Source organism: Bos grunniens, chromosome 25, assembly GCF_055505025.1.
Source record: "Bos grunniens cultivar Pamir isolate PY7600 chromosome 25, Bosgru_T2T1.0, whole genome shotgun sequence".
NCBI lineage: Eukaryota > Metazoa > Chordata > Mammalia > Artiodactyla > Bovidae > Bos > Bos grunniens.
The window spans coordinates 41420395-41444705 of NC_141189.1; the positions used below are offsets into that span (position 1 = coordinate 41420395).

A 24311-nucleotide genomic window follows, 5' to 3' on the forward strand; every position below is an offset into this window, starting at 1 on the left:
TTGGAGGGCACGGAAAGGCTGGTCAACAGCCGGTACTCCGGGGCTTAGAGCCGGGAAGGGAAGAAAGCTGACGTGTCTCCCGGTTCTCTGCAGCCGCCGCCAGGTGGCGGACGCAGTTCGGCTGCGCGCCCTGCAGCTCGGGGCGGGGCCTCGGGAACCGCAGAGCCAAGGTCCTGGCTGGTGGGCGGGGCCAGCTGGAAGATGAGGGGGCGTGTCCTCGGAAGGGCCCTCCCGGAGGCGGAAGTCGGAGCGCTAGCCCCGGGGAGGGATTGGTCCGCGGAAAGGGGCGGGGCAGTGGGAGGCAGGCCCTGAGAGGGTGTCTCGCATTCCCGGACGTGATTGGCTGCCTGGGGGAGTTGTGCCTCGGGGCTCCTGGGCCGGGTGGGGTCAGAGAGGGATTGGTTCTCGCTAGGCGGACTCAAGCGGCGGATCCTGAGTCTGGCCTCGGATCCGTCGGAGGCGGTGGGTGTGCGGCCGTCCTTCCGGCGCCATGTCGTTCTGCAGCTTCTTCGGGGGCGAGATTTTCCAGAACCACTTTGAGCCGGGTACGATCTTTAACTTCTGGGAGGACAGCAGGCCGGGCCGTCGCCGCCCTCCGGGTGGCGGTGGAGCCCCAGGAACACGGGACGAGTGTGGCCGCGCGGGGAGGAGCGCATGCGGAGCAAAGGCGATATGGAGGAGGGAGGAGTCTGAGGGGCCCGGAGAGTAGGGGTACCCGAGGGGAGGGAGACACTGGAGAGAGCACAGGCCTTGACTGCGATCGTGGCCCTTTCCGCGGAAATCTGTGCGGTCAGGGTAAACGCGGGTGGCGACGCCCTTCGGGGTATCCGGGTCAGGATCGGGACTTTAGAGGGACTCGCTGGAAGGTCCTGTCCAGGGGGGCAGCTCCTGTGACTGGCTCCCTTTCCTTGGGGCATCGCCCGGTTATGACCCCAGCCCTTTCTCCTCCGCAGTTCCCCAGACCTGCGGGGTGAGCTGGAAAGCACAGAATGTCCCGTTGGGATCCAAATGTAACTGTCTGGGTGCCTCCCCAGCCTTCTCAGGGGGCCCAGGGTTGGGTAACCAGGCCAGGCTGCCAATGGCCAGTCAAGTTTGACTGGACAGCCTGGGCCAGCCAGGAGGGGTGGAAGGTGGGGGAGAGGGGTGGTGAGTGGTTGGTTGGGGCATGGCCCACCCTCAGCCCTGGCCCCAGGCTTTGAGAGATCCAGGTGAATCACATTCTGGGCTGTGCTGCCTGGTCATGGACTAATTTGGTAAAAATATGTCCACAGGCAAGACTAGAGCTGCGACCTACCCCGGGGCGGGGTTTCTTGGGTGTCAACTCTCTAGGGGGCTGGGCTGTGACACCTGGCATCTCTGTGAGCCAGCTGCGACATAGGACCCTCTGGTTGTGGGACTTGGGGTTGTCCTCCGGGTACTCAGCCACACTAGAAACCTCACTTCCACAGTACCTCCTGGTTCCTCTTTTCTTCCTCAAATTACTGGTAAACGCTGAGTTGTCATGGACTCTAGGGTAGATTGTCTCTAGGCCGGCAGGGGGCAAAAGGTGACTCAGTACCCCTTGAGGGACCCCCAAGCAGTTTCCTGTTCTGCAAGTCAATTTTGCAACCTTTTTTCCCCCCCTCAAAGTGATCTTTTGGGGATAGTTTAACCCATTTTGCTCCCTGCCCCTCTGTCTTCCTGGGCCCTCTGTCTGGACCGGAAGTGTTTTTGCTGGGATCTTTCTTTTCCTGTTTGGAGAGCAGGCCCGAGGCTGGGCATCCAGCTCAAGGCTTCTTTGGGCAGAGGGTCAGCCACATGGGAAGGGAGGTGGGCTAGTGGTGGTGGGGCCTGTTTGCGTGTTTGGGGGGCAGAGCTGTGTCCTCATCAGACTGCCTGAGTTCCTTCCTGGCTGCACACCCTGTAGCTGAATGTTTTGTATGCCTGCACCTCAGCTTCCTCATCTGTAAAATGGGAACATTTGCGTCACAGGGTTGTTAAGAAGAGCCAGTGAGATAAGTGTGAAAAGTGACTCTCCTGGTCTCTGGCACAGGCTCAGAACCATTCAACATGAACTCCATGCCGTGTCTCCCCTACAGAGTTGATGTCCAGGCCTGTGGGTGGTGGGTGGGTACATGGGGAGGATGTGCAGCCCACCTAGTAACCCGGGTCCTGCTGTCCTTTCCTGGGGTCTCGCCCAGGATTTGGGAGCTCTCCCCTGAGGTGTTGGAGCCAGCATCTCTGCTCTTGCCTCCCTTCCGCCCCAGGTATCTACGTGTGTGCCAAGTGTGGCTATGAGCTCTTCTCCAGCCGCTCCAAGTACGCACACTCATCCCCATGGCCGGCGTTCACTGAGACCATCCATGCTGACAGTGTGGCCAAGCGGCCAGAGCACAATCGGCCTGGAGCCATAAAGGTGAGTGGTAGCAGCAGGGAGGCAGGGGAGGGGTGTTGGTCAGGGGGACCCGGAACCAGGCCCCCCTTCCTGCTGCTCCCCCTCAGCTGCGGGGGCCTAGCGTCTGTCTATTCCAGGCCTCTGGCCTCAGCTGGGGAGCTGCCACCCCAAATTATTGGGTGACCCTGGGGTCTTGGTGAGGACAGGGAAACGACAGCTTTCCGGGGAGGCTGTGAGATGGGGCCGACAGCAGTTGCCTTGGGAAATGGGTGTGAGGACCCCCACTGCGGGGGCCGTGGCTGTAGCTGTTTTTATGGCTGCCTTGTCTCCCCAGGTATCCTGTGGCAGGTGTGGCAACGGGCTGGGCCATGAGTTCCTGAACGATGGCCCCAAGCGCGGACAGTCCCGCTTCTGAATTTTCAGCAGCTCGTTGAAGTTTATCCCTAAAGGTGCGTTTGCTTCCTGGCACCTGGGCACAGGCCTGTGTAAACTTTAGAGGCCCAAGGGTACACAGTTCTTGTTCATTTATGGTGACAAAGGGTGGGGGCACCAAAGCACGCCACCCAGGTTCTGTCCAGGGCCACTGGAGGGTGGCTGCGGGGCAGGGACAAAAGACAGCTGTCCTGCCTCCCACGCTGGTTGGTCACATGCAGGGCAGCACAAAGGCTGAGGACCAGGGCTGTGTGGCTGCAGGCTTGCTTGTTGGCCTGTCTGAGCCGCCTCCTCTTCTGTGTAGTGGGCGTGATGGCAGAGTCTCCTTCCCAGGCCTGTTGAGACTGGCTGCCCTAAGTGCGCTGGGTCCTGGCATGCAGTAGGAGCTAGTAAATGTGTGCTTGTGTTGGCAGTATTCATCATCGGTAGATATTTAGGGGCCATTTTTCATTTGTGTGCATTTTATTTGAGCTCCTTGGTGGCTCAGACAGTAAAGAATCCTCCTGCAATGCAGGACACCCGGGTTTGATCCTTGGGTCAGGCCTGAACCCACTCCAGTACTCTTACCTGGGGAATCCTATGGACAGAAGAGCCTGGTGGCTACAGTCCATGGGGTCGCAAAGAGTCGGACACGACTGAGCAACTAACACTATCTGAGCTCAGCCTCCTCTCTGGCCCTCTGCTCTCTGCCTCCCCAACCACCCTCTGAACTTCTCTGCACTCTTTGTAGCTCAATTCCCTCTCTTCATTTGCTGCCCATAGGACTGTGGCCAGCCCCTAGTCTCAGTTTTTGTTTTTTAAATATTTATTTCTTTGGCTGCTCTGGGTCCCAGTTGTGACATATAAACTCTTACTTGTAGCATGTGGGATCCAGTTCCCCAATCAGGGATCGAACCCTGGTCCCCTGCAGTGAGAGCACAGAGTCTTAACCTCTGGACCACCAGGGAAGTCCTCCTAGTCTCAGTTTTATCCTCTGTAAAATGGGGTTGCTAATAGCACCTGCTTGTTCCCTCACCGTGGCGGTTAAGTGAAGGTGTCTGGAAGGGCCAGCATGTGATAAAGGTTTGACAATACCTTGTCCTTCTGTAGTTATTTGTCCTCCAGGACATGTGGAGGAAGGATAGACTCTGGGTTATCCTGCAGTCTCAGCGGATGAACCGGGCACACAGACGTCCCCAGGCTAGGGGTCTGGGTCCTCCTGGCCTCCCTGAGCTGCAGGCTGGAGACACTGGGGTAGCCCAGGGAGTGGTGGCAGACCTGTTAACAGCGACTTGTTTTTCTCTCTCCTCCCTCATTTCTTTCAGCCGAAGAAACCTCCACCTCCCAGGGACAGTAGGCAGGCTGCCCATACCCAGATCAGGTGGACACTGTCTGATGCCACCCACCTCGGTCATGGAGCCGCAGACATTCAGAGCAGGGGTGTCAGGGTTGGGAGAAGGGGTAGCTGAAACCTCAGGAAGACTCCCGAGCCCTTGGCTCTGAACAGGCTCTTGCTGGGAAGAGAAGAAGGCTCACACTCGGCTACCAGGACAGGCCCTGCTATTGGCTCACACAGGGTCTCGGGGTGTGGACTCCAGGCCTGGTCTCTCTTTGGATGATGCTGCAAGCCCCACCTTCCTTTCCTCTCAGCCCACTGCCCCCTCGCTGCCTCTCTGGACTCACCCCATGGGGCCCAGCCCTGAGATGGCTCCGCCCTCACCAAAGCTCTTGCCCACCTTCTCCAGGCTGTGCCAGGAGATAGGATGCAGACAGGGGTGGCCCTGCCAGCTGCCCCAGCCCAGTCACTCTATGATTCTCTCTGGCTTAACCCTTGCAGGCAGCCAGAGTGGTGATGACCCGTGACCTGCTGGGGGAGCAGGCGGAGGGGATGGACTCTGACCTCGGTTACAGGAGGAGAAATCCCGAACCCCATTGTGCCATCTGTGCAGATGCGGCTTGCCTCACTCGGGCTTAGGAAAGCAGCTATTGCTTCATCACCTTGACAGTGTGAGGCTGGGGACCCTGAGCTCACAGCTTCCCATTAACCCCTCCCAGTAGACAGTGAGCGAACCTCACTGCATGTGCTCTGAGGCACCTGCCATTGGTGGGGGTGGGGGTGGGGGGAGGAGAGTGAAGCCCCTTCCACCTTGAATCCTCTCTAGAGTAATCAGGAGACCAGTAAACAAATGGAACCCAGGCTTGCTGTCTTTATTAACAACATCAGGAATTACAGGAGAGCTGCTGTCATTGAACTGGAAGCCTGGAATGCATGGGAGTCACTGGGTCCCAGGGCAGCAGGGCCAATGGTGGCTCACTGTGCCAGTCAACAGAGTCAAAGCAGCTGTCAGAATAATCTGACTCACACAGAATTACAGAGTCGGCCAGTTGGGCAGGGTGCTTCTCAAAGTGAAGTAGATTGGAAGTCTGGTCTCACTTGATCTGTATGAGCAGAGGTCTAACTTGAATCATAAAGATGATTTCCTCGTTGCCATTTCCTCCTCCAGGGGATCTTCCTGACCCAGGGCTTGAACCTGCGTCTCATATCTCTTGCGTTAGCAGGTGGGTTCTTTACCACTAGCGCCACCTGGGAAGCCCTGTATGAGCAGAAATCTAACTTGAATCATAAAGACAGACACTAGACTCCCTCTGTCAATTCGCAGGCTTGAGCCAGTTTGTGCTAAGTCAGTCAGTCATGTCTGACTCTTTGTGACCCTATGGACTGTAGCCTGCCAGGCTCCTCTGCCCATGGGATTCTCCAGGCAAGAATACTGGAGTGGGTTGCCATTTTCTCCTCCAGGGGATCTTCCCGACCCAGCGATGGAACCCACGTCTCTGTCTCCTGCATTGCCAGGCAGATTCTTTACCCACTGAGCCCACCTGGGAAGCCCTTGAGCCAGTTTGCATGCCCAGAACCCTTTGAATGAATCAGAGCCAGCTGAGTGGTCAGCAGGAACCTCTGGGCTCCAGAGCCAGGAAGGACCTTGGACTTTGCTCACTTCTCCCAGCACTCCTGGCTCTGCATCCTGGCTAGGGTGACCCTTGAGCTTGAACTTGGCCCAAGAGCAAGCTGGCCTCCTGGGGCAAGCTGGGCCCATGTGTCCAGGCCACGCCCTTGTGGCTGCCCCTTGGGCTCAGAGCTATAGCACAGTGGGCTGGAGGGCTGGGCCTGGGGATGGTGAGACTTGTAGGGGAGCTGTGAGTGGCAGTGCTTGATGCCTGCACCCCAGGGGCCCCATGCTCATTTGTACAGGGTGGTAACTGGGGGCTGGCAAGCAGTGCTCTGGGAGGAGGGGAGTGAGGAGGGTGAGCACCAGGACCCCAAGGTCCCGTCATACTGCGAACCTGGAAGTGGATGGCCCCTGACAACGTTTCTACTAAGGGCTGGGGGAATCATAAATCCACCCCACCCCCCTGAAGGATTGCGTCACAACTTCTGGCCTGCCCCTGCAGTTCCTTCTTGAGAAACAAAAGGCTTTTTGAGAGCCCATCCCCCTCTGCCGCCTACCGTGCCTGCTTCTTTGCCAGGTGGAGGTCCCGGGACACAGCCTTTTGAGCCAAGGGTTGCATTCAGGGGCAGACAGCTCCGGTTGCTCTGTCAAACCCAGCCAGCAGGGCTGGGCATTGGCAGGGCAGGGCACCTCAGGCAGGGGACCAGTGGGACTCTGCTGATCCCCAGCCTGGAGGTGTGAGTGGATGCAAAGTCGCTTCATCCGTGTCTAACTCTTTGCGACCCGGGAACTGTAGCCCACCAGGCACCTCTGTCCATGGGATTCTCCAGGCAAGAATACTGGAGTGGGTTGCCATGCCCCCCTCCAGGGGATCTTCCCGACCCAGGGATTGAACTTGAGTCTCTTATATCTCCTACATTGGCAGATAGTTTCTTTACCACTAGCGCCACCTGGGAAGCCTGGAGACTGGGCTTAATGAACACAGAGCAGATGACTGAATTGATGATGCCTGGGGCTTTTGCTCATCCAAGGGTTTCATTTCTTCTGAGTGACAAGTCCAGTGCCAGGGAGAGCCATGACCCTGGTAAGGGTGCTACTTGGGTCCTGTTGGTAGGTCTCAGGACCCCCTGACACCCTGCATGCATGTGGGCAGGGGCCGGACGTGGAAGGGGGCACCGGCAGAGGTCGGTGAAGGTCACCACCAAGCCAGCCACGTGCCCCCACCCCATCCCAGGCCCTGCTGGGGGGTGTAGCGCTGTGATCCCCTTCCGAATCAACCGGTCTTCAAGGTCCTCTCAGGGAGTGGGCCCAGGGACCGTGTGCAGGGCGGACCGGCAGAGGCCGCTCAGGCCCCAGGAGCGCCTGAGCAGGTCTGAGCGGCGCGGCACTTCCCTGTGGCGCCGCCGGGGGCGCTGCGGTAGCAGCTTTGACCGCTGGGCGGGTCCCCGCCCCGGGCTCCCGCCCGCGCCGCGCTTCCCCGCCGCACCCAGGAGTCAGCGCCCGCATCGTCCCGGCTCCAAGCCGCGCCGGCTCAACAAGCCAGTGCCCCCCAACCTCCACCACGAGCAGAGGCCAGCTGGCGTCCGAGGGTGCGGCGGAGGCGCATTTGGTGGGCTTCAAGGCAGTTACTGCTCGGGAGACTTCCCTCGTGGTCCAGTGGCTGAAACCTTGCCCTTCCAATGCAGGGGCCCCAGGTTAGATCCCTGGTCAGGGAACTAGATCCCACGTGCTGCAGCTAAAGAACCCGCATGCCACAGCCAAGGTCAAAGAGCCCACATGCCGGCAACTAAGACTTGGTGCAGGGAAATAAATAAATAGTAAAAAAGAAAAAGTTTCTGGTTGAGACTTCCTTGGCAGCCCAGTGGTGGAGACTCCTTGCTTTCAGAGCAGGAGGCAGGGGTTATGCTCTGGTGTTGGGAGAGCAGTGGAGGCCCAGTGTGCCCCCTTCTGGAGTCCGCAGAAGCAGACAGAGCTGGGGGCTGGGAAGGTGGTGACTGATCCCTCCCAGCCCCAGCCAAGCCCCAGACCCTTCTCCAGGGCATTTGGGTGGGACCCACCTGCTCTGAAGCCCCAGCCTCCTCTCTGTGGCCCTTCCACACCTTCTCGTACCTGCTGGCCCACGCTGTGTGCTTAGTTGCTCAGTGTCTGACTCTTTGCGATTCCATCATCTGTACCCCACCAGGCTCCTCTGTCCATGGAGGTTCTCCAGGCAAGAATACTATAGTGCATTGCCAGGCCCTCCTCCAGGGGATCTTCCCAAGACAGGGATCGGACCAAGGTCTCCCGCACTGCAGGAGGATTCTTTACCATTTGAGGGGGCACCAAATCCTGAGGTTCTGCCTCCCACACATCTTTGTCCACTTCTCTCCCACACAGTAGAGACAGCTCCCAGCTGTCCGCACCAGTGTGGTCTTTGAAAAATAGTCATCAGACCAGGTGACTTCCCTCAGTGGTTCCCTCATGCTCTGCCTGCCAAGGCTCCGCAGAACCCACTCTCTGGCTTGACCCTTGATCCCTGACTCCACAAGTGATGGCACAGTTATTAATTTATCGTAACTGTGTTGTTTATATTACGCACACCATCTGCGCCCAAACCCCCTGTGCCTGGGCCTCTAGACCAGGCAGATTCCACCCCAGAATGGTGGAATCTCATTCCCTCCCAGCATCAGGGTCTTTTCCAGTGATGCTGTTTTCATCAGGTGGCTAAAGTATTGGACCTTCAGCTTGGAAAGATTGAGGGCAGGAGGAGAAGGGGGTGACAGAGGACGAGATGGTTGGATGGCATCACCTACTCAATGGACATGAATCTCGACCAAACTCTGGGAGATAGTGAAGGACAGGGAGGCCTGGCGTGCTGCAGTCTACGGGGTCACAAAGAGTCGGACACGACTGAGCAACTGAACAATGACAATCTCCTTCCCTACCCCAAAGAGTGAGCCCTGAAAGGGGGCTGCCTGTGGCAGGACCAGATGAATGTGCATAAAACCGCACTGCCTCTGCTTGCTCCCTCTGCGGGGGCCACATAGTCTCAGGATGAATAAACCACACATCTGTGTGAGTGTATCCATGGCCTGGAGGAGGCAGGAACCCCAGGGCCACTTGTCACCCTACCCCTGGCCCTGGGCTCTGCTAGAAGAGCTTAGGGGTAAGACGCGCAGGGAAGATGGTTGGTGAGGTTCTGGCAGCAGACAAGAGGGGGGCTGCCGGGAAGGGGGTTACCTGCTGATAATCTCCTTCCGCCCCAGCCCCTCAGCTCCCCCAGCACCTGTCTCTAGGCGTGACTTGTTCCTTGTAAAACGGTGGAGATTATCTGTGTTGCAGCCTCTGGCTTCATGTCTTACCATGTTTCATCTCTAGTCAGGACATTTACAAGCTCCTGTTGGCTTCAAAGGGCTTGGCAGCTGCACTGCTAGAGGCTGGAGCAGAGAGGAGAAGGGCCCATGGGCTCTGCTCCCTGAGATGCCATCTGCCTGCTGCTGGTGGCTTTTTGGTCCCTTAGTCTCGGTCGTTGTGGGGTGTTTTGTGCTCCATCTCTGAGGCCAGAGCCCCTGGGGTGTACCTGGAAGTTGGGGGAGGACAGGGAAGCCAGTGTCAGAGGAAGGACAGTGTTGACCATATGGGGGACAAGGGCGGAGTCACTGTTCTCTGAGGCGGGTGTGGCGGTCAGGCTTGAAGGTCCTGCTGTCCAAGCAAGGAGTCTGCCACTTAGCGGGGTGTCTGGAGGGGAGCAGAGCAGAATGCAAGGCACATGTCCAAGATGCTCAACCCTGGGGCTCTGGGCTCTGGATCTTCCCAAGCCCCAGTTGAACAAGCCTGGCTGAATGCCCGTCTGCCCGTCTGTCTGGCCAACTGTGAGCATGGGGTGTTTCCCCTGGAAGCGCAGGGGATGGGTGTGAGGGGCATGGGCCTCCGTGGGGGGCTGTTCCCTGGCCTTGCTGGCTGTGAGTAGGTCACTGGTGTGCAGGGAGGTTCAAACTTGGGGCTCTCCACATGGGGCAGGGGATGGTGGCAGGGGCCGGTGGGCAGGCCTCTGAAGCCCCTCTTGCCTGTGTGTATGTGAGCATGGTCCTGGCCCTTGCAGAGCATGGGCTTCCTGAGCTTGCACTAGCCCCCAGCTCTTGATGGAATGTGTTCAGCCCACGGGGGCCCTCTTCAGGGCACAGACAGCCCTGGCCACAAAGCCCCAGTGGCCTAACGTGGGGGTTCTTGGATGACTCGCAGGCTTCCCCAAGGCTCTGAGAAGCCCGGCGTACGGCTGCAAAGATGGAGGAGGTGGAGGGGGGACAGAGGGAGTCCTGTTTCTGTGGGCCCCCCTTTCTCCCCTCTTTAGACTCACGTTGGGTCTAAAGGCTGTTACCAGCCCTCTCCTTTGTAAGGCTGGGACTCCCAGCCTGGGAGGACTGTTATAAATGGAGCTGGGCCAGGCTGGTGGGTGGGAAGCAGTTTGCAGGGCCCACTTATGTGTCCTGGACTTGGAGCCCTGCCCTCTCCTGGGGAAGCAGGGGCCCAGTGGCAAATGGGCCTCTTTCTGCTGCGCCCCCCAGGAAGACCCAAGGGAAAGGGGTGGGGGTGGCTGGAGGCAAGCTGGGGCCATTCCGGCTCGGGACTCGGGTCTGGCTCCTCCTGGCAAACCCCAGGGCCACAGGCAGGCTCAGCGAATTTGTGTGAACACACAGTGTCCCTTCTCCTAGGGATCCTGTTTGCCCTGCAAGCATTTCTGTCCTTCTGTGTCCTCACATTTAGCTGGTCTCTGGGAACAAGATCCTGCTGCTACTGCTGCTGTGTTGCTTCAGTCGTGTCTGACTCTGTGACCCCATGGACTGTAGCCCATCAGGCTCCTCTGTCCATGGGATTCTCCAGGCAAGAATACTGGAGTGGGTTGCCATTTTCTACTCCAGGGCATATCCCCGACCAGGGATGGAACACGCATCTTCTGCATTGGTAGGAGGGCTCTTTACCACTAGTGCCACCTGGGACACCCTGGGACTAGGGAGGCCCTTCCTCTCCAGCCTGGTCCCCAGGAGGACAAATTAAGAAGTACTTAGGGCTCCCAGGGTGGGAGTACCTTCAGGGCTCCCCTTCTTGTGCCAGAGTCACTGTCACATGCCCACTGCCTCCGTATCATAAAGAGCTTAAAAGCCAGGCACCCAGAGAGGTGGGGGCTGGTGTCATCTCCGCCTTATAAAGTAGGAGAGTGAAGCTCAGAGAGGCTGGCTACCTGCCCAGGTCACACGCTGGGAGGGGCAGAGCTGGGCTTGAGCCCGCCATCATCGCCGAGAAGCCTTGCTGCCGGCTTTGTGCTGTGCTGTGTGCCCCACTCCCCAGGGCTTCCTGGCCCTCGCTCCCTACCAGACTGAGCTGGGCTCTGGGGGTGGGTGGGGTAGGTGGGGAGACGTCTCTCAGGGGCGCCTCCCCGGGAAGGAAACCGCATCCTCTATATGCTCGGGCAGACCCGGCATCTGAAATGGAAAAACCCCACACAAATCAAGGACAGCTGGGCCCACCCTCAGCCTCAGCCCCCTCCCCTCGGCTCCCCTTGCAGACTGAGGAATCCCAGAGGGCTGCAGGGCAGTGGGTCTGGGGGGTGAGGGTGTGGTTCTCAGGGAGGAAGTTTCTGGAAGCCCCGCATGTGTGAAATCTCCCCCAGCTGTGCCCCACGGAGGGAGGGACTGAACGGTGTTATTAATCATTTTCCAGAGCAGAGCTGCACACCCTGCAATGCTGCCTCTGGGGGCCTGGGCTGGGGAGGGGACAGCCTGGGAAGGAGAGGAGCATGGGGGCGGGGCTCCACACCTAGACTGTCTCAGACATACATGCAGAGTCAGTCACTCAGCCACTCAACAAAGGTTCATGAGCACTCACCATGCTTAGGCATGGAGCCACAGAAGGGATCAAGACTGACTCCATCCCTGGCCTTGCAGAGAGCATGGGTAGGTGGAGGAGGTAGATGGAGATCAAAATCGCCCACAGGGAAATCATTACCGTCTGCGAAGGAGATGCAGACACAACTGGGATAGCTGGCTCATAGACCTGTGAGGCCAGGCTGGTCTGTCCATCCACCACGACCTTGCTCCCTGGACTCTCTCCCTGGGGTCACCCGCTCTGGCCCTCCCCCAGGGATGCTGTGTACTTGACCCAGCTCCGTCCACCTCCTCTTCCACATTCTCCCTGCTCAGGCCCTTCTGCCATATTAGATCCAACTTCTCTGCATGTCTGATGGCTGGCCAGGGAGGGTGAGCAGATGGACTTTTGCCTGGCCCCTGACTGGGCAGGGGACCCAGACGAGGTGAAACGGGAATTGAAATTGGGCCATGTGGAGCACTCAAAGCTAAAGGGCTCCTGGGAAGATCAGACTGGACAGAAAGGCCTGGTTGACACCTGTTTTTTCTGGACAGGAAGTGTGACCAGACAGGGCAGGAGTTAAGCCACTCTCTCAGGGCACAGGGACAGCCACTCGCCCTGAGTCCCCATGGCCTACTCTCTTCTGGGTCCCCAAAGTGACTTTTCACCATGTGGCTGAAAGGGGGTGATCCACCCTCCCTAGGTCACACAGCCAGTGGTGAGTTGGGGCTGGACTCTGATGGCAAGGCAGGGTGGAGGGGCCACTCAGACATCCTGGGGAGGAGGGAAGGCAGCAGCCCTGAGGTTGAGAAGTACAGAGACATAGATGCTGAAACTTCCATATTTAACCTTCAAAAGGACTCTTCAGGGAGTTCCCTGGTGGTCCAGTGGTTAGGACCCGGCACTTCCACTGTCCTTGGCTCAATCCCTGGTGGGGGAACTAAGACCCCACAAGCTTCATGTAGTTAAAAAAAAAATGAAAGAGGACTCTTCATAAAGGGATAAATAGTTACCATTTGACCGGGCAATTTCACTCCTAGGTATATACCCAACATAAATGAAACTTATGCTCACATGAGATTTTGTAAATAAACGTTCACAGCAGCATGATTCTCAGTAACCAAAAGGTGGGAAAAAGCGCAACTGATGAATAGATAAGCAGAACGTGGTCCAGCCACACAGAGTATTATGCAGCCATGAAAAGAGTGAAGCACTGACACACCACAGTATAAACGACCCTTGAACACACTATGCTGAGTGAAAGAAGCCAGCTGCAGAAGGTCATATAATGTATGATCCCACATATATGATATGTGGAGAAGAGGCAGATTCAGAGACAAAAAATAGATAGTGGTGGCCAGGGGCTGAGCGAGGGGAGAATTGATGCTTTTGAACTGTGGTGTTGGAGAAGACTCTTGAGTCCCTTGGACTGCAAGGAGATTCAACCAGTCCATCCTAAAGGAAATCAGTTCTGAATATTCATTGCCAGGACTGATGCTGAAGCTGAAACTCCAATATGGCCACCTGATGTGAAGAACTGACTCATTGGAAAAGACCCTGATGCTGGGGAAGATTGAAGGCAGGAGAAGGGGATGACAGAGGATGAGATGGTTGGATGGCATCACCGACTCAATGGACGTGAGTCTGAGCAAGCTCTGGGAGTTGGTGATGGACACGGAAGCCTGGTGTGCTGCAGTACATGGGGTCGCAAAGAATCAGACACGACTGAGTGACTGAACTGAATTGAGCTGCTAACAGGTATGGGATTTCTTTCTGGAGTGATTAATATGTTCTGGAATTCATTGTGGTGATGGTTGTACAACACTGTGAATATGCTGAAAACTGTTGAATTTGAGAATGGCGGCCGAATTAGATGGCCGAATTGCATGGTACGGGAATTGTGTTTCAATGAAGCTCTTCTTTCAGAGTCAGGATGGAGTTTTCCACTTTAGGGACCAGAGGTCTGGGCTGGCAGGAGCCTGAGGACAAGCTCTAGAGGAGGAGGAGGCTGGGACCCACTCCCCCGGGACGGCCTTGGCTCTACACGTTCTCTGCCTCCCCACCCGGCTCCCATCACTGTGCTCTCTGAGGCTGAGCCTTCCCCTGGCCGACTGGGATGCTGTCCTGCCGCTTGCCTCACCATTATCTCTAGAAATCCTTCCTCAGCCTCTCTCTCCACTCCCATCCTTCCACTGGCTGGTCTTTATTGAGTGCCTGTCGGGTACCAGGCTCCATGAGGTGCTGGGGATACACTGGTGAACAAACATCCCAAGGCTGCCATCCTGGATGTCCCCAGATCTGCACCTATCCCTCACCTGAGAGGGCTTCCCTGATGGCTCAGATGGTAAAGAGTCCACCTAAAATGCAGGAGACCCGAGTTCGATCCCTGGGTTGGCAAGATCCCCTGGAGAATGGAATAACTATCCACCCTGAATATTCATTGGAAGGACTGATGCTGAAGCTGAAGTTTCAATACTTTGGCCACCTAGAATGTGAAGAGCTGACTCATTGGAAAAGTCCTTGATGCTGGGCAAGATTGAGGGCAAGAAGAGAAGGAGATGACAGAGGATGAGATGGTTGGATGGCATCACCAACTTGATGGATGTGAGTTTGAGTAAACTCCGGGAGATAGTGAAGGACAGGGAACCCTGGTGTGCTGTAGTCCATGGGGTCACAGAGAGTCGGACATGACTTAGTGACTGAACAATGACAACTCACCTGGGAGCCAGGTGGTGGGTGGAGATAGGGGATCAGCTGCCAAACACTGAGCAGACTCTTGTCCCTGGACATCACTCCCCCACCTGCAGTGTGTTCAGGGTCCTGCTGTTCTTGGTGAATTCTTCCTGAAAAGTCTCCAAACAGGTGTGTGTGTGTGTGTGTGTGTGTGTAGGCCGGGGACTAAGGGAGAGGCATTCCCAGGAGGGAGTACAGCCAATGCCTAGCCAATGCTTGTGCTGGGGCAGGGAGACAGAGGGGCCACCAGGGTTTAAAGCTGGAGTTCGGAGCCCTGAGAAGTGGTTGCTGAGGTTGTGGGTGGGTGCTGCAGGTGGAGCGGGCGGCTCTAACGAGAGCCAGACTGTCTGGAACAAATCCTGTTTTAAGCTAGACCAGAAGAAGAACTTCCTGTGACCCTGCGTGTGCTGGCATGCACCTGAGATGGTGCTTTGCCAACACTCCGCCCACGGGGCTCCTGCCTGAGTCTTGCCTTGACAAGCAGGTGCAGGTATGGCATCTGGGAACTGGGCTGGGGCCCTGGTCAGTGGTTTTCACCCCTTGGCTCTGCAGGTGGGTAGTGGAGGCCCCTGCCCTGTGGGAAGTGCTCCAGGGTGCTCTTAGGTCTGGACACCATTAGGCCCAGGAGCGGCCCGTTAACCAGCAGAAGCTGGGGTGTTGGTCTCTGGGCACTGACTGGGGGAAGCCTGGCCTCTTCGAGGAGTTCATGCCCACCTGCCCCAGCCCGAGGCCAGGAAGGCTGGGGAACAGGCAAAGGGAGGACATGGGTTCCATTCTGTCTGTCCCTGGGGCTGGCTCGCCCTCTCCTGGCTGGCCTTCATTGTGCTGTGCTAGGGGCTTAGTGAGCCTGGGGGGTCAGAAAAGTCCCTGAGTGTCCAGTGCCCAGCAGGTCTCTACTGGGATGGGCCCTGAGTCTCCCTGCCCCTAAGAGGAAGCTCTCTCAAAGGACACCTTCTCCTTCTGGTTTCCCCAGCGCAGGTAGGTCTCCTGAATCCTCCACATCTCCAATACAGCCGCTTCACCAGCGTCAGAGATGGGTCACTGACATCCCAGGGGGACACCAGGGGACTAGGCTGCACATACAGACAGGTGGAAAGGCTCAGGAGACAGGTCTGAATTTCACTGGGCCTGTTTCCCCTGAGCATGTCTCCCAGACTTTAAAATGGTAATCAACTTGGCTAGTCGTCTCCAACCGCCCTGTCCGTGCGTGACCCTGGCGTAGGGCAATAGCAAACCGATTGTCAGTAGGGTGAGCCCGGTTCCCGCCGCAGACTTCCCACTTTTCCAGAGCCCCTCTGAGCACCAGGCCCGGAACCGCGAGCCACCTTGACCCACTTTCTCCGCCCGCGCACCTGCCGCGCCGCTCCGCGCGGCGATCGGCCCTCTAGGAGCGGGTCCTTTGGACAGCAGCGCAGTCCTGTCACCGTCCTGCGGTCGCCGCCGCCGCATCCCGAGAGGGCTGGGGCCTGGGGTCTCCGAGAGGGCGTGTCAGGCTAGTCTCTGAGGCTCCGAGTCGCGCCCGTGGGTGCCGGCGCGTCCAGGGAAGAGCAGTGGGCGCGTCCAGGGAGAGCAGTGGTCTAGGCGGGGCGGGGCCTTTGGGCGGGGCGGGACCTCCCGCCCTCGCACTGGTCCCGCCCCGCTCGCAGAAGACCCGGCAGTGGGGCGCAGAGCAGAAGTCGGGTGCCGGCCGGCTGCGCGCGGCACTGGCGGGGATGTTCGCCCTCCTGCAGCCCGCGCTCGCAGGCCTGGGCGCGGTGCGGCCCCATGGCAGGTAGCGGCGGCCTGGCCGACTGGGCCGGGGGCAGCCAGGGCACCGCGGGAGGGCCCGGGACAGCGCTTCGGGCGTCCCGTGCGCCTTTGCTGTTCGCCGCGCTCGTTCTCGGCGCCTACTGCCTCTGCGCCCTCCCTGGACGCTGCCCGCCGGCCGGCCGAGTCCCCGCGCCGGCCCCTGCGCGCGCCGAGCCGCCCCGAGCATCCCGCAGCCCCAGGCAGCCCGGTCTGCCCGTGGCCAGTGGCTCCGGCCGGCGGCGCTTCCCGCAAGCCCTCATCGTGGGCGTGAAGAAGGGCGGCACGCGCGCCCTGCTGGAGTTCCTGCGGCTGCACCCCGACATCCGCGCGCTCGGCTCGGAGCCCCACTTCTTCGACAGGTGCTACGAGCGCGGCCTCGCCTGGTACCGGTGAGCGCCCGGGCCCGTCGGCCCCATCGGTTTCCTGGCGGGTGCCTTCGGGAAACAGCGTGGTGCGCTCCAGGGGCCTCGCTGGGGAAGCGCCGGGGCAAGGACTCAGGGTATCTTCTGGGGCTGAGACCAACCTGCGTGCGGGTTGAGATTTGACTTCCTGCAGCGGATTTTATGGAAAAGAAGATGGGTGGCCGTGGGCTCCCAGAAACTTTGAAAACTCCGGGGAAAGCCTTGGCTAGGGGGCTAGAGTGTGATTCCGGCTGATAAGTAGTTTCGAGCCACTGGAGTCTGAGGCGCTTTGGAAATGCTTCGTGCTCAATCGTGCCTCTCTTCCGCATCTCTCCGGGAAGGAAAGCCTGTCTAAACTCTGGTCAGTTACCTTATGGAAGGGCCTCCCGGTTCCTTGCAGCCTCCTAGAAGTATCTATCACCCCATTCCCACCCCAAGATCCCTGATCCTGGAAAGAGAAATCCTTCTCCGCAGTCCTGGGGGTCTGGAGAAAGTCTGGTCTTTACAAAAGAGGAGGGTGCCTTTGAGTCAGTGTCCAGGGATGGGAACTGGGACCCCAACTTCATGTCATGGGGCTCTGTAGCTGCCCTCATTCCCACCCGGTATGACCTTTGGGGGTTGGAGGAATGAGGGGGGCACCAGCCCCCGCTGAAGTAGCCTGTCCTGGTGGCTGATCAAACACCGGCCCCTCCCTGCGGAGGTTCACAGGGAAGAGTGAACGTGAGGCCCTGCCTGCTGCCTCTGTCGGTCAGGCACAAGTCTGCCTCGGTGTCTTATACTTTCCTTCGGGTAAATGAGAGCTTACAGATGGAGAGTGAGTCACCCCACTCCCTGTGGCACCCACCTCATCCCCAAGCCCAGGCCTAGCCCCTAAGGGACAGCGAGGACCCTGCCCACAGTCACCTGGTGAACAAGCGGAGAGTGGGGGGTGGCAGGACCCAGACTCTTGACCTACATGTTTACCAGGCTTTCTGCACCCAGACTCCACCTGGCCTCCATCTCCTTTTTATCTTTGCTTTTTGCATCAGAATCACTTAAGGATTTGCAGGGTTCCTACTGAGAACTGGGGGTCTGGCTCCTGAACTCTGAAGGACAGCTGCCTTTAGGGGTCTGGGAAGTTGTGTGGTGATGGGGGAGGTGGGTCCATCCTTGGACCCGAGTGTCTGAATCCCTGCATTCCCGATGCTTATGGAGAGACCACTGTCCGCTCTGACAGTGCTCCAGCATCCCAGAGCATCCTTCATTTACCACTTCTGTGCACAGGACGAAGAGGGGGAGGGGAGGGAGAAGGGGGAGGGGAAGCGGGGGAAGGAAACACTGGTAACCAAAGTGCAAACCTCAGAGCTTGGCCCTGATTGGCTAATGAGGGAGGGGCTGCAGGGGCATCTAGAGCTGGGTTCTCAAAGAGCTGGGGGTCTTGAGACCACCATCCAGACGGGCCCTCCCTGGGCACACACTCCAGCTTTGGGGGACTGGTCTGGGGAACCTAAGGGACCTGAGAGGAAGCCAGCTGGACCCAGATTCCGGGTCAGGTCTTCAGCCTTGGGGAGGGGTTCTTGGGCCCCTGGCATCCCTGAGGCCCGAGATGAGGGGGGTGGGGGTTCTGGTCTGTTTAAGTGGTGGAGGAGGAGTCCTTCCTCCACCCAGCCCCTGTAGGGGGAAGGGGCACCGTCCCTCCTGCCCCTCTAATCCGGAGCTGTCCCTTGGGGCTGGCTAGCGCTGACCTCTCACTGCTGGTGCAGGCCTGAGCTTCTGGAGGGCATGTGTCCACGTGCCCTCCAAGGGAGGTGCCGACACGTGCATGGCTGGGCTTTGTGTTGCTCACAGACACCTGTGTCCCTGAACCTGACTGTCCTTCCAGCCAGCCGTGTGCATGCAGTGAGCCTCTGAAATTCCACCCCTGCCTCAGTCTCCCTAGCTGCAAAGAGGATGCCCAACCCCTGGTCAGGTCTGCTCTCAGGACCCTGGACCCAGCCTCCAGGGCTCTTTCTGGGTGGTGGTTTGGAGCAGTGAGCAGAGGAGTGGCTAGTACCCCAGCTGAGTTCTGGGGACACCAGTTCCTCCTGGGCTGTGACCAGGTGGTGTCTCGGGCCCTTCCCTTGGCCTTGGCAGGCATCCTGGGCTGCTCAAAGCTGACCTTGGCCAAACCAGTCCCCCTCCCTGGGCCTCATCTCCTCCCTCAGGTTCTTGAGGGTCCTCCTCCTTGGGGACTGGGGCCCTCAAGTGTCTCACACAGCACTCATTCATCCATTTGCTGACTCACCGATCACCTTCTGTCTGGCAGAGGCTGGGGCCATGCAAACACCCCAAAATCTCGGTTCAGCAGGAGTGCCCTGTCTGGGGGCAAGTGCGGGCTGTACTCTGACTGTGGCATTTTGGAAAAACAGACAGACCAGGAGGGGTGCAGGTCTGGGAACCCCCTTGGCTCCTGGCACTGTCCTGTTTCACATGGGAACCCTAGCTGGTTCCTGATGAGTCCCAGGGCCCGCGGGATGGGGCCCAGGCGAGGTGTGAGACACAGAGGAGGGGCGCCGAGGTGGAGGGAGGCTGAGAAAGAGAGGGGTCCGGGGCAGAGAGGGAGCTGAGAGGGGTATGGACGGCCCCCCAAGGCGGAGGGGCGTCCTGAGGCAGAGACAGAGGGGAAGAGTCACACAGGCTGGATGGAAGCCGCAGGGAAATGCAGACCAGATGATCAGGGAGCGCGTGTCCTCAGAGCAGCCCGTCAGATGTTGGCCGTGGGGGGTCAGAGTCCTGCCCCTCTCATCCTCTCCCCCTTCTCTCCCGCCCCCGAGAAGTCCCCATCCCCACCTTCCTTCCTGCCTGCCTGCCTGGGTGACAGGCTTCTGAGGCCCGTGGAGGGGGGCAAGTCATTGATCCCAAAGATCTTAGCTCTCCAAGCTGCTGTGTGGCAAGCGTGGGCACCCCATCCCATCCCATTCCCCTTCCACAGTGGGGCACCTCCCCCTTCCTTGGAGAGAAAGCAACAATGGGCGCTAAGGCCCCTCACAGTCTCCCCGGCTTCCTTGCAGCCCCTCCCCCCAGGTGTGAGGGGATGGGGCTGCTCAGAATCGGGGTGGCCTGTCTGGGGAACGAGAGAGGGTGCTCCTGGGGTCACTGGGCACCTGGGTAGGAAGCGGATGGAAAGGGGTTTCAGTCGGTGAGGAGGGTCCTGGAGCGGTCAGGGCTGGTTCCCTCCCTGTGGGGGCCGCTGACTGCTGCTGCTGTCTGTGGGCACTGGCTTCTGTCTGTGAGTCTCAGCGTCGAGGTCCAGTGTGGAGAACACCCCTTCTTCTGGCCTCCCTCTTGTGGGAAGGGGGGTTCCCTGAGCTGGCCACCCCAGGCTGCAGCCCTGGACTCGGCCCTGGGCCTTGTCCCCACTCCCAGTCTCTTTGAACTCACCCTGCAGTCCCCACCTGCATTCCGGGCTGACACCGCCTCCCAACAGCTGCAACGCAGGGGTGGGGTGGGGGCCCATGCCCTCCCTAGCACTTCCTGCTCATCTCCGAACCTCAGTGTGCCTGTCTATAGATGGGGCAGTGACTGGTGTGAAAGGAGTCCCAGCTCACTCCTGGGACGTGGGGGAGCAGAACTGTCCCCCATAACTTCTGTAGACTGGCTCTGCCCAGGGCTTTATTTCAAGGGATGGGGGCAGCTCCCATAGCTGGCCAACCACACTGCCTACCCTACTCCCCAGAGCCAAATGGGGGTGTCGGGGGAGTGGCAGGACCCCTGGGACTCCCACGTGCACGTTCTCTGGTCCTGACATCAGCATCCTCCAAGCTGGTACCCCAACTCGTGTGTCTGTCCACCCAGCAGAGCAGAAGAGGAGCCTGCCTCCCCGGAGCTGAGTCTGGGGGTCACTAGGCTGGTTGAGACCTCAGTTCTGTCCTGTCTGTCACCCTCCTGGGGGGAGCCAGTCCTAGGGGCTGTCCACGGGGGCAGGGCAGCTCTGTCAGAAGCGGGCAGAGACCCCCCACCTCTGGAGCGCAGGTCCCAGCCTCTGCCTCTGTTGACCTAGTTCCCTACCCTCCCTCGGAGCTGTTTGCTCAGCTGGCCTCACCGCTGCACCCTGCCCCACCCGACCCAGCTCTACCTGGTTGGCAGGGTGGCCTCGGGACGCTGCCAAGGCAGGGTGCTAGGAGGGGCTTCACCCGCTCTGGGATAGGATCAGTGCCCCCCAGCCCTGGGCCAGAGAGAGGGGACTGCTGAGAAGGCTGCATGCAGGCCCTGCGCTCTGGGTTCCCAGAGGGGTCTGGGCAGCCCTGGCGGCTGAGATGGGTCCTCAGGCCGCCTCACTAACTTCTGCAGTGTCCTGGGCTGGGCTGTGGCTTTCAACTTTCTGGGACGTGGGGAGCGGGTTGGGGAGAATTAGCAGGGCTGCCTTCAGAGGTGGGGAGGGGCGATGGGGGGGAGTGACAGAGAGGAAGGCGGGACGCCCTTTGCTGGGGACACTGGTCAATAACTAATGACCTAATTCAGGGAACGCCATGAGCCACTTAATGAGAGTGTGACCAGGGTAATTACAGTGCAGGGGCCTACGGGGGTTGGGGGGACAAGTGGAGCCTTGTGGGCGGTAGGCCTGGGGCCCCTGGCCTCATGAGCACCGGGTCTGGGATGAGAGGCACCCGTGTCAGGGTTGGGGTGCAGCTGAGCCCTGTGGGGGTGTGAGCAGCCTTGCAGGATGGGCCCCACTTGCAGCCTGCCCCAAGGCTGAGCACCCTCATGGTCCACACCCCAGGCTGCCCACGCAGGCACTTTGGATGGGTGGGCCTGGCAGGGTGGGCAAAGGGGAGGCTCAGCTACCTTGTAGGTTTGGGGCTTCCCTGGCGGGGGAGGTTAGTACTGGCCCTGGGTCAGATCTAGTGTGGGAGGAGGGCCAGCACCCACTCACGCCCCCTCTCCACACTCCGTCCCGCAGGAGCCTGATGCCCCGCACCCTGGACGGGCAGATCACCCTGGAGAAGACCCCCAGCTACTTCGTGACACGGGAGGCCCCACGCCGCATCCACAGCATGTCCCCGGCCACAAAGCTGATCGTGGTCGTGCGGAACCCCGTGACCCGGGCCATCTCCGACTACGCGCAGACCCTCTCCAAGACCCCGGGCCTGCCCAGCTTTGGCGCCCTGGCCTTCCGCCGCGGCCTGGGCCCCGTGGACACGGCCTGGAGCGCCGTGCGCATCGGCCTGTATGCGCAGCACCTGGACAACTGGCTGCGCTACTTCCCGCTGTCCCGCTTCCTCTTCGTCAGCGGCGAGCGCCTGGTCAGCGACCCCGCCGGAGAGCTGGGCCGTGTGCAGGACTTCCTGGGCCTCAAGCGGGTCGTCACGGACAAGCACTTCTACTTCAATGCCACCAAGGGCTTCCCCTGCCTCAAGAAGGCGCAGGGCAGCGGCCGGCCGCGCTGCCTGGGCAAGTCCAAGGGCCGGCCCCACCCACGCGTGCCCGAGTCCGTGGTCCAGCGCCTGCGGGCCTTCTACCGGCCCTTCAACCGCAAGTTCTACCAGATGACCGGCCAGGACTTCGGCTGGGACTGATGGGGCCAGGACCCACACCCTGTCTGGGAAAGCTCAGTGACCTTAATTTATGCCCATCACCCGGCCAGAGCAGACCCTGGGCACACGCTGGGCAGAGAAAAATATTTACAAAATAAAGTTGGCATCTGTGTTCTTCTAGGAGCCCTTGAGGGTTGGAGGGTGGGGCTGGAGGTGCCACCTCCTGGAGGTAGAAGTGGAAAGTGAAAGTTGCTCAATCGTGTCTGACTCTTTGGGACCCCATAGACTGTAGCCCATCAGGCTCCTCTGTCCATAGGCTTCTCCAGGCAAGAATATTTGAGTGAGTTGCCATTCCCTTCTCCAGGGGATCTTCCCGACCCAGGGGTTGAACCTGGGTTTCCTGCATTGCAAGCAGATTCTTGACCATCTGAGTCACCAGGTCAGACCCTCTGGGGTTGGGGATAATCATGACCGGGGACCATTCATACCAGGAGTTGACAGAAACTCGATCCTTATCCATCCCTTCAGGTGGGCGGTGAGCTTGGCTGCTTGTCACAAGTGAGCAACTTAGGCTCAGAGAGGTTAGGGGCCCGCTCGGTGACACACAGCTCCGCCCTGGTGACTCTGGAGACCACCCTCGGGCTCTCTTCTCAGCCCTGGGAGGCCGAGCTGGGCCGTCCCTGTTCCAGGTGGGGAAGCGGAGGCCCCAGCTTGCCCACCTGAGATGAGTCTGTGTGGCTCTCCAGGATGCACCTGCGATCCCAGCTCACTCTGTGTCCCTATGCCCAGTGGACACCTGTTCCTGGAAACCTGGTGGACTCTCCAGACAGTGGGTGTGGGGGACTCCTGTGTGCAGAGTGGTTCTTCTGACAGCCTCCAGGCAGCTCCCTGCACAGCCCTGCATCACCCCCTAGGCTCTGACCATCACAGGCCCCGCCCACCAGATTCTGCAGGCCACGCCCACTCCCCCGGCCCTCTGGGCCCCACTTTTGGGGTGTTTATCCAACTTCATTCCCTGAGGATGGGCAAGCAAGAATGCCCAGCTGCAGCCCAGCTGCCAGCTCGGCTCTTAACCAGGCTAGGCCAGACTGGGGCAGGCTGGGGTCCCCACTCCGTCTGTCTTCCCCTAGAAACCCAGGGCCCCCTCCGTAATGATTGTCACCTGCCTCTGGGCATAGTGCTGTCCGTCAGGTGCCTGCCAGCTGTCCTAACTATGATCTCCAGGGCCCCTTAGGCCCAGGCCTGGGCATACCCTGGCCCAGTCCTTGGGTCCGTGTCAGATGGCCAGGCTGGGCCGGGGCTGGTGGAAACACGGTGGCAGATGTGGATGGGTGTGGACGTGCCCACAGCCCCCTCCCCCAAGACTCAGACTCCTGATCTGGGTGTGGGGGAGGGCTGGCTTGTCACAATGATGAGGAGGGGTGACACCCTGCTCTGGAATCCTGCTGGGTGGTGAGCACCCGCCTTGGCAGCTCTGCCCCACTCCCCAGTCGTCCAGTTAGGGCCGGCATGGGGCAGGAGGGGAGGCCGTCGGCCCTGCGGCCAGCCTGGACCTTGCGTGTTTCTTCTTCTCCTGGGACCTACCCTTGTGCAGACTTTCGCCACCTCCTGAGTGGACGGCTCCGGGGGCACCTCTTCTGTTTTCCTGCAATGAGCACTCTGCACACACGGCAGCCAGAAGGGCATCTTCAGAGTAACCCAGATGCTATTATTTAAAATCCTCCAATCTTCTCCCCACCTTCTTGCTTCTAGAATGAAGACCAGATGCCTGACTGAACCTCTTAAGGCCCTCCGAGGCGCGTCCCTCTGCCTGGTCTCTGTCCTTCACTAGCTAGCCTCCAGGCTTCTCCCTATCAGCTCCTCCCACTCGCCAGGACCTTGCCTGCCTCAGAGCCTTTGCATGTGCTGTTCCCCCTGCTGGGGATGCTGTTTCCTGCAGAAGGTGTCAACTGAGAGGGAGGCAGCTGTAGGCCCCGCAGCTGAACTCTCAGCTGGCTCATTTCTCCTGAGAGGTGCTTAAAGTTCCTTTCACGAGCCTGCCATGTGACCGCCTTCTCCTTCCCGAAGCCTCCTGGATGTAGAGCTGGTGGGGGCCCTAGCTTGTCTGGTCTGGGGGCCAGGCCCCACTCAGCAGGCAGTCTGGGAGCAGTGAGGAGAAAGGTGGACAGGGTTGCTCTGCTCAACCTGCTGCCCGTGGAGACCAGGCTGAAGGGCCAGCACCCGGTGCCCGGTGCCCAGCTGGGCCTCAGAAGGCCCTGAGGGCAGCCGTAGGGGTCCTCCTGGCTGTGCATGGGGGTGGGGCTCCACGGGAGAGCCACCGGCC

At 59.5% G+C, this 24311-nt stretch overlaps 2 protein-coding genes across 7 annotated transcripts; both read left to right on the forward strand.

The window, feature by feature from the left end:
- The first annotated feature begins 383 nt into the window (after nucleotides 1–383).
- MSRB1 (methionine sulfoxide reductase B1) lies at nucleotides 384–13374 on the forward strand. Of its 2 annotated transcripts, none has more exons than XM_086376385.1 (4): nucleotides 384–545; nucleotides 2247–2395; nucleotides 2709–2823; nucleotides 13064–13374. In XM_086376385.1, the coding sequence occupies exons 1-4, from the start codon at nucleotides 491–493 to the stop codon at nucleotides 13105–13107; spliced, it is 363 nt and encodes a 120-aa protein (XP_086232511.1). In that variant the 5' UTR covers nucleotides 384–490; the 3' UTR covers nucleotides 13108–13374. The 2 variants fall into 2 exon arrangements, with proteins under 2 accessions (XP_086232511.1, XP_086232512.1); XM_086376386.1 differs by lacking the exon at nucleotides 13064–13374 and adding an exon at nucleotides 4111–4981.
- On the forward strand, nucleotides 13194–22163 carry HS3ST6 (heparan sulfate-glucosamine 3-sulfotransferase 6). Of its 5 annotated transcripts, XM_086376341.1 has the most exons (3): nucleotides 13213–13332; nucleotides 14064–14178; nucleotides 21415–22163. In XM_086376341.1, coding segments are annotated over exons 2-3 (618 nt in total). In that variant the 5' UTR covers nucleotides 13213–13332; nucleotides 14064–14176; the 3' UTR covers nucleotides 22031–22163. The 5 variants fall into 5 exon arrangements, with proteins under 5 accessions (XP_086232466.1, XP_086232467.1, XP_086232464.1 ...); XM_086376340.1 differs by lacking the exon at nucleotides 14064–14178 and having other exon boundaries at nucleotides 13194–13332; XM_086376338.1 differs by lacking the exons at nucleotides 13213–13332; nucleotides 14064–14178 and adding an exon at nucleotides 15948–16454.
- The last annotated feature ends 2148 nt before the right edge of the window (nucleotides 22164–24311 follow it).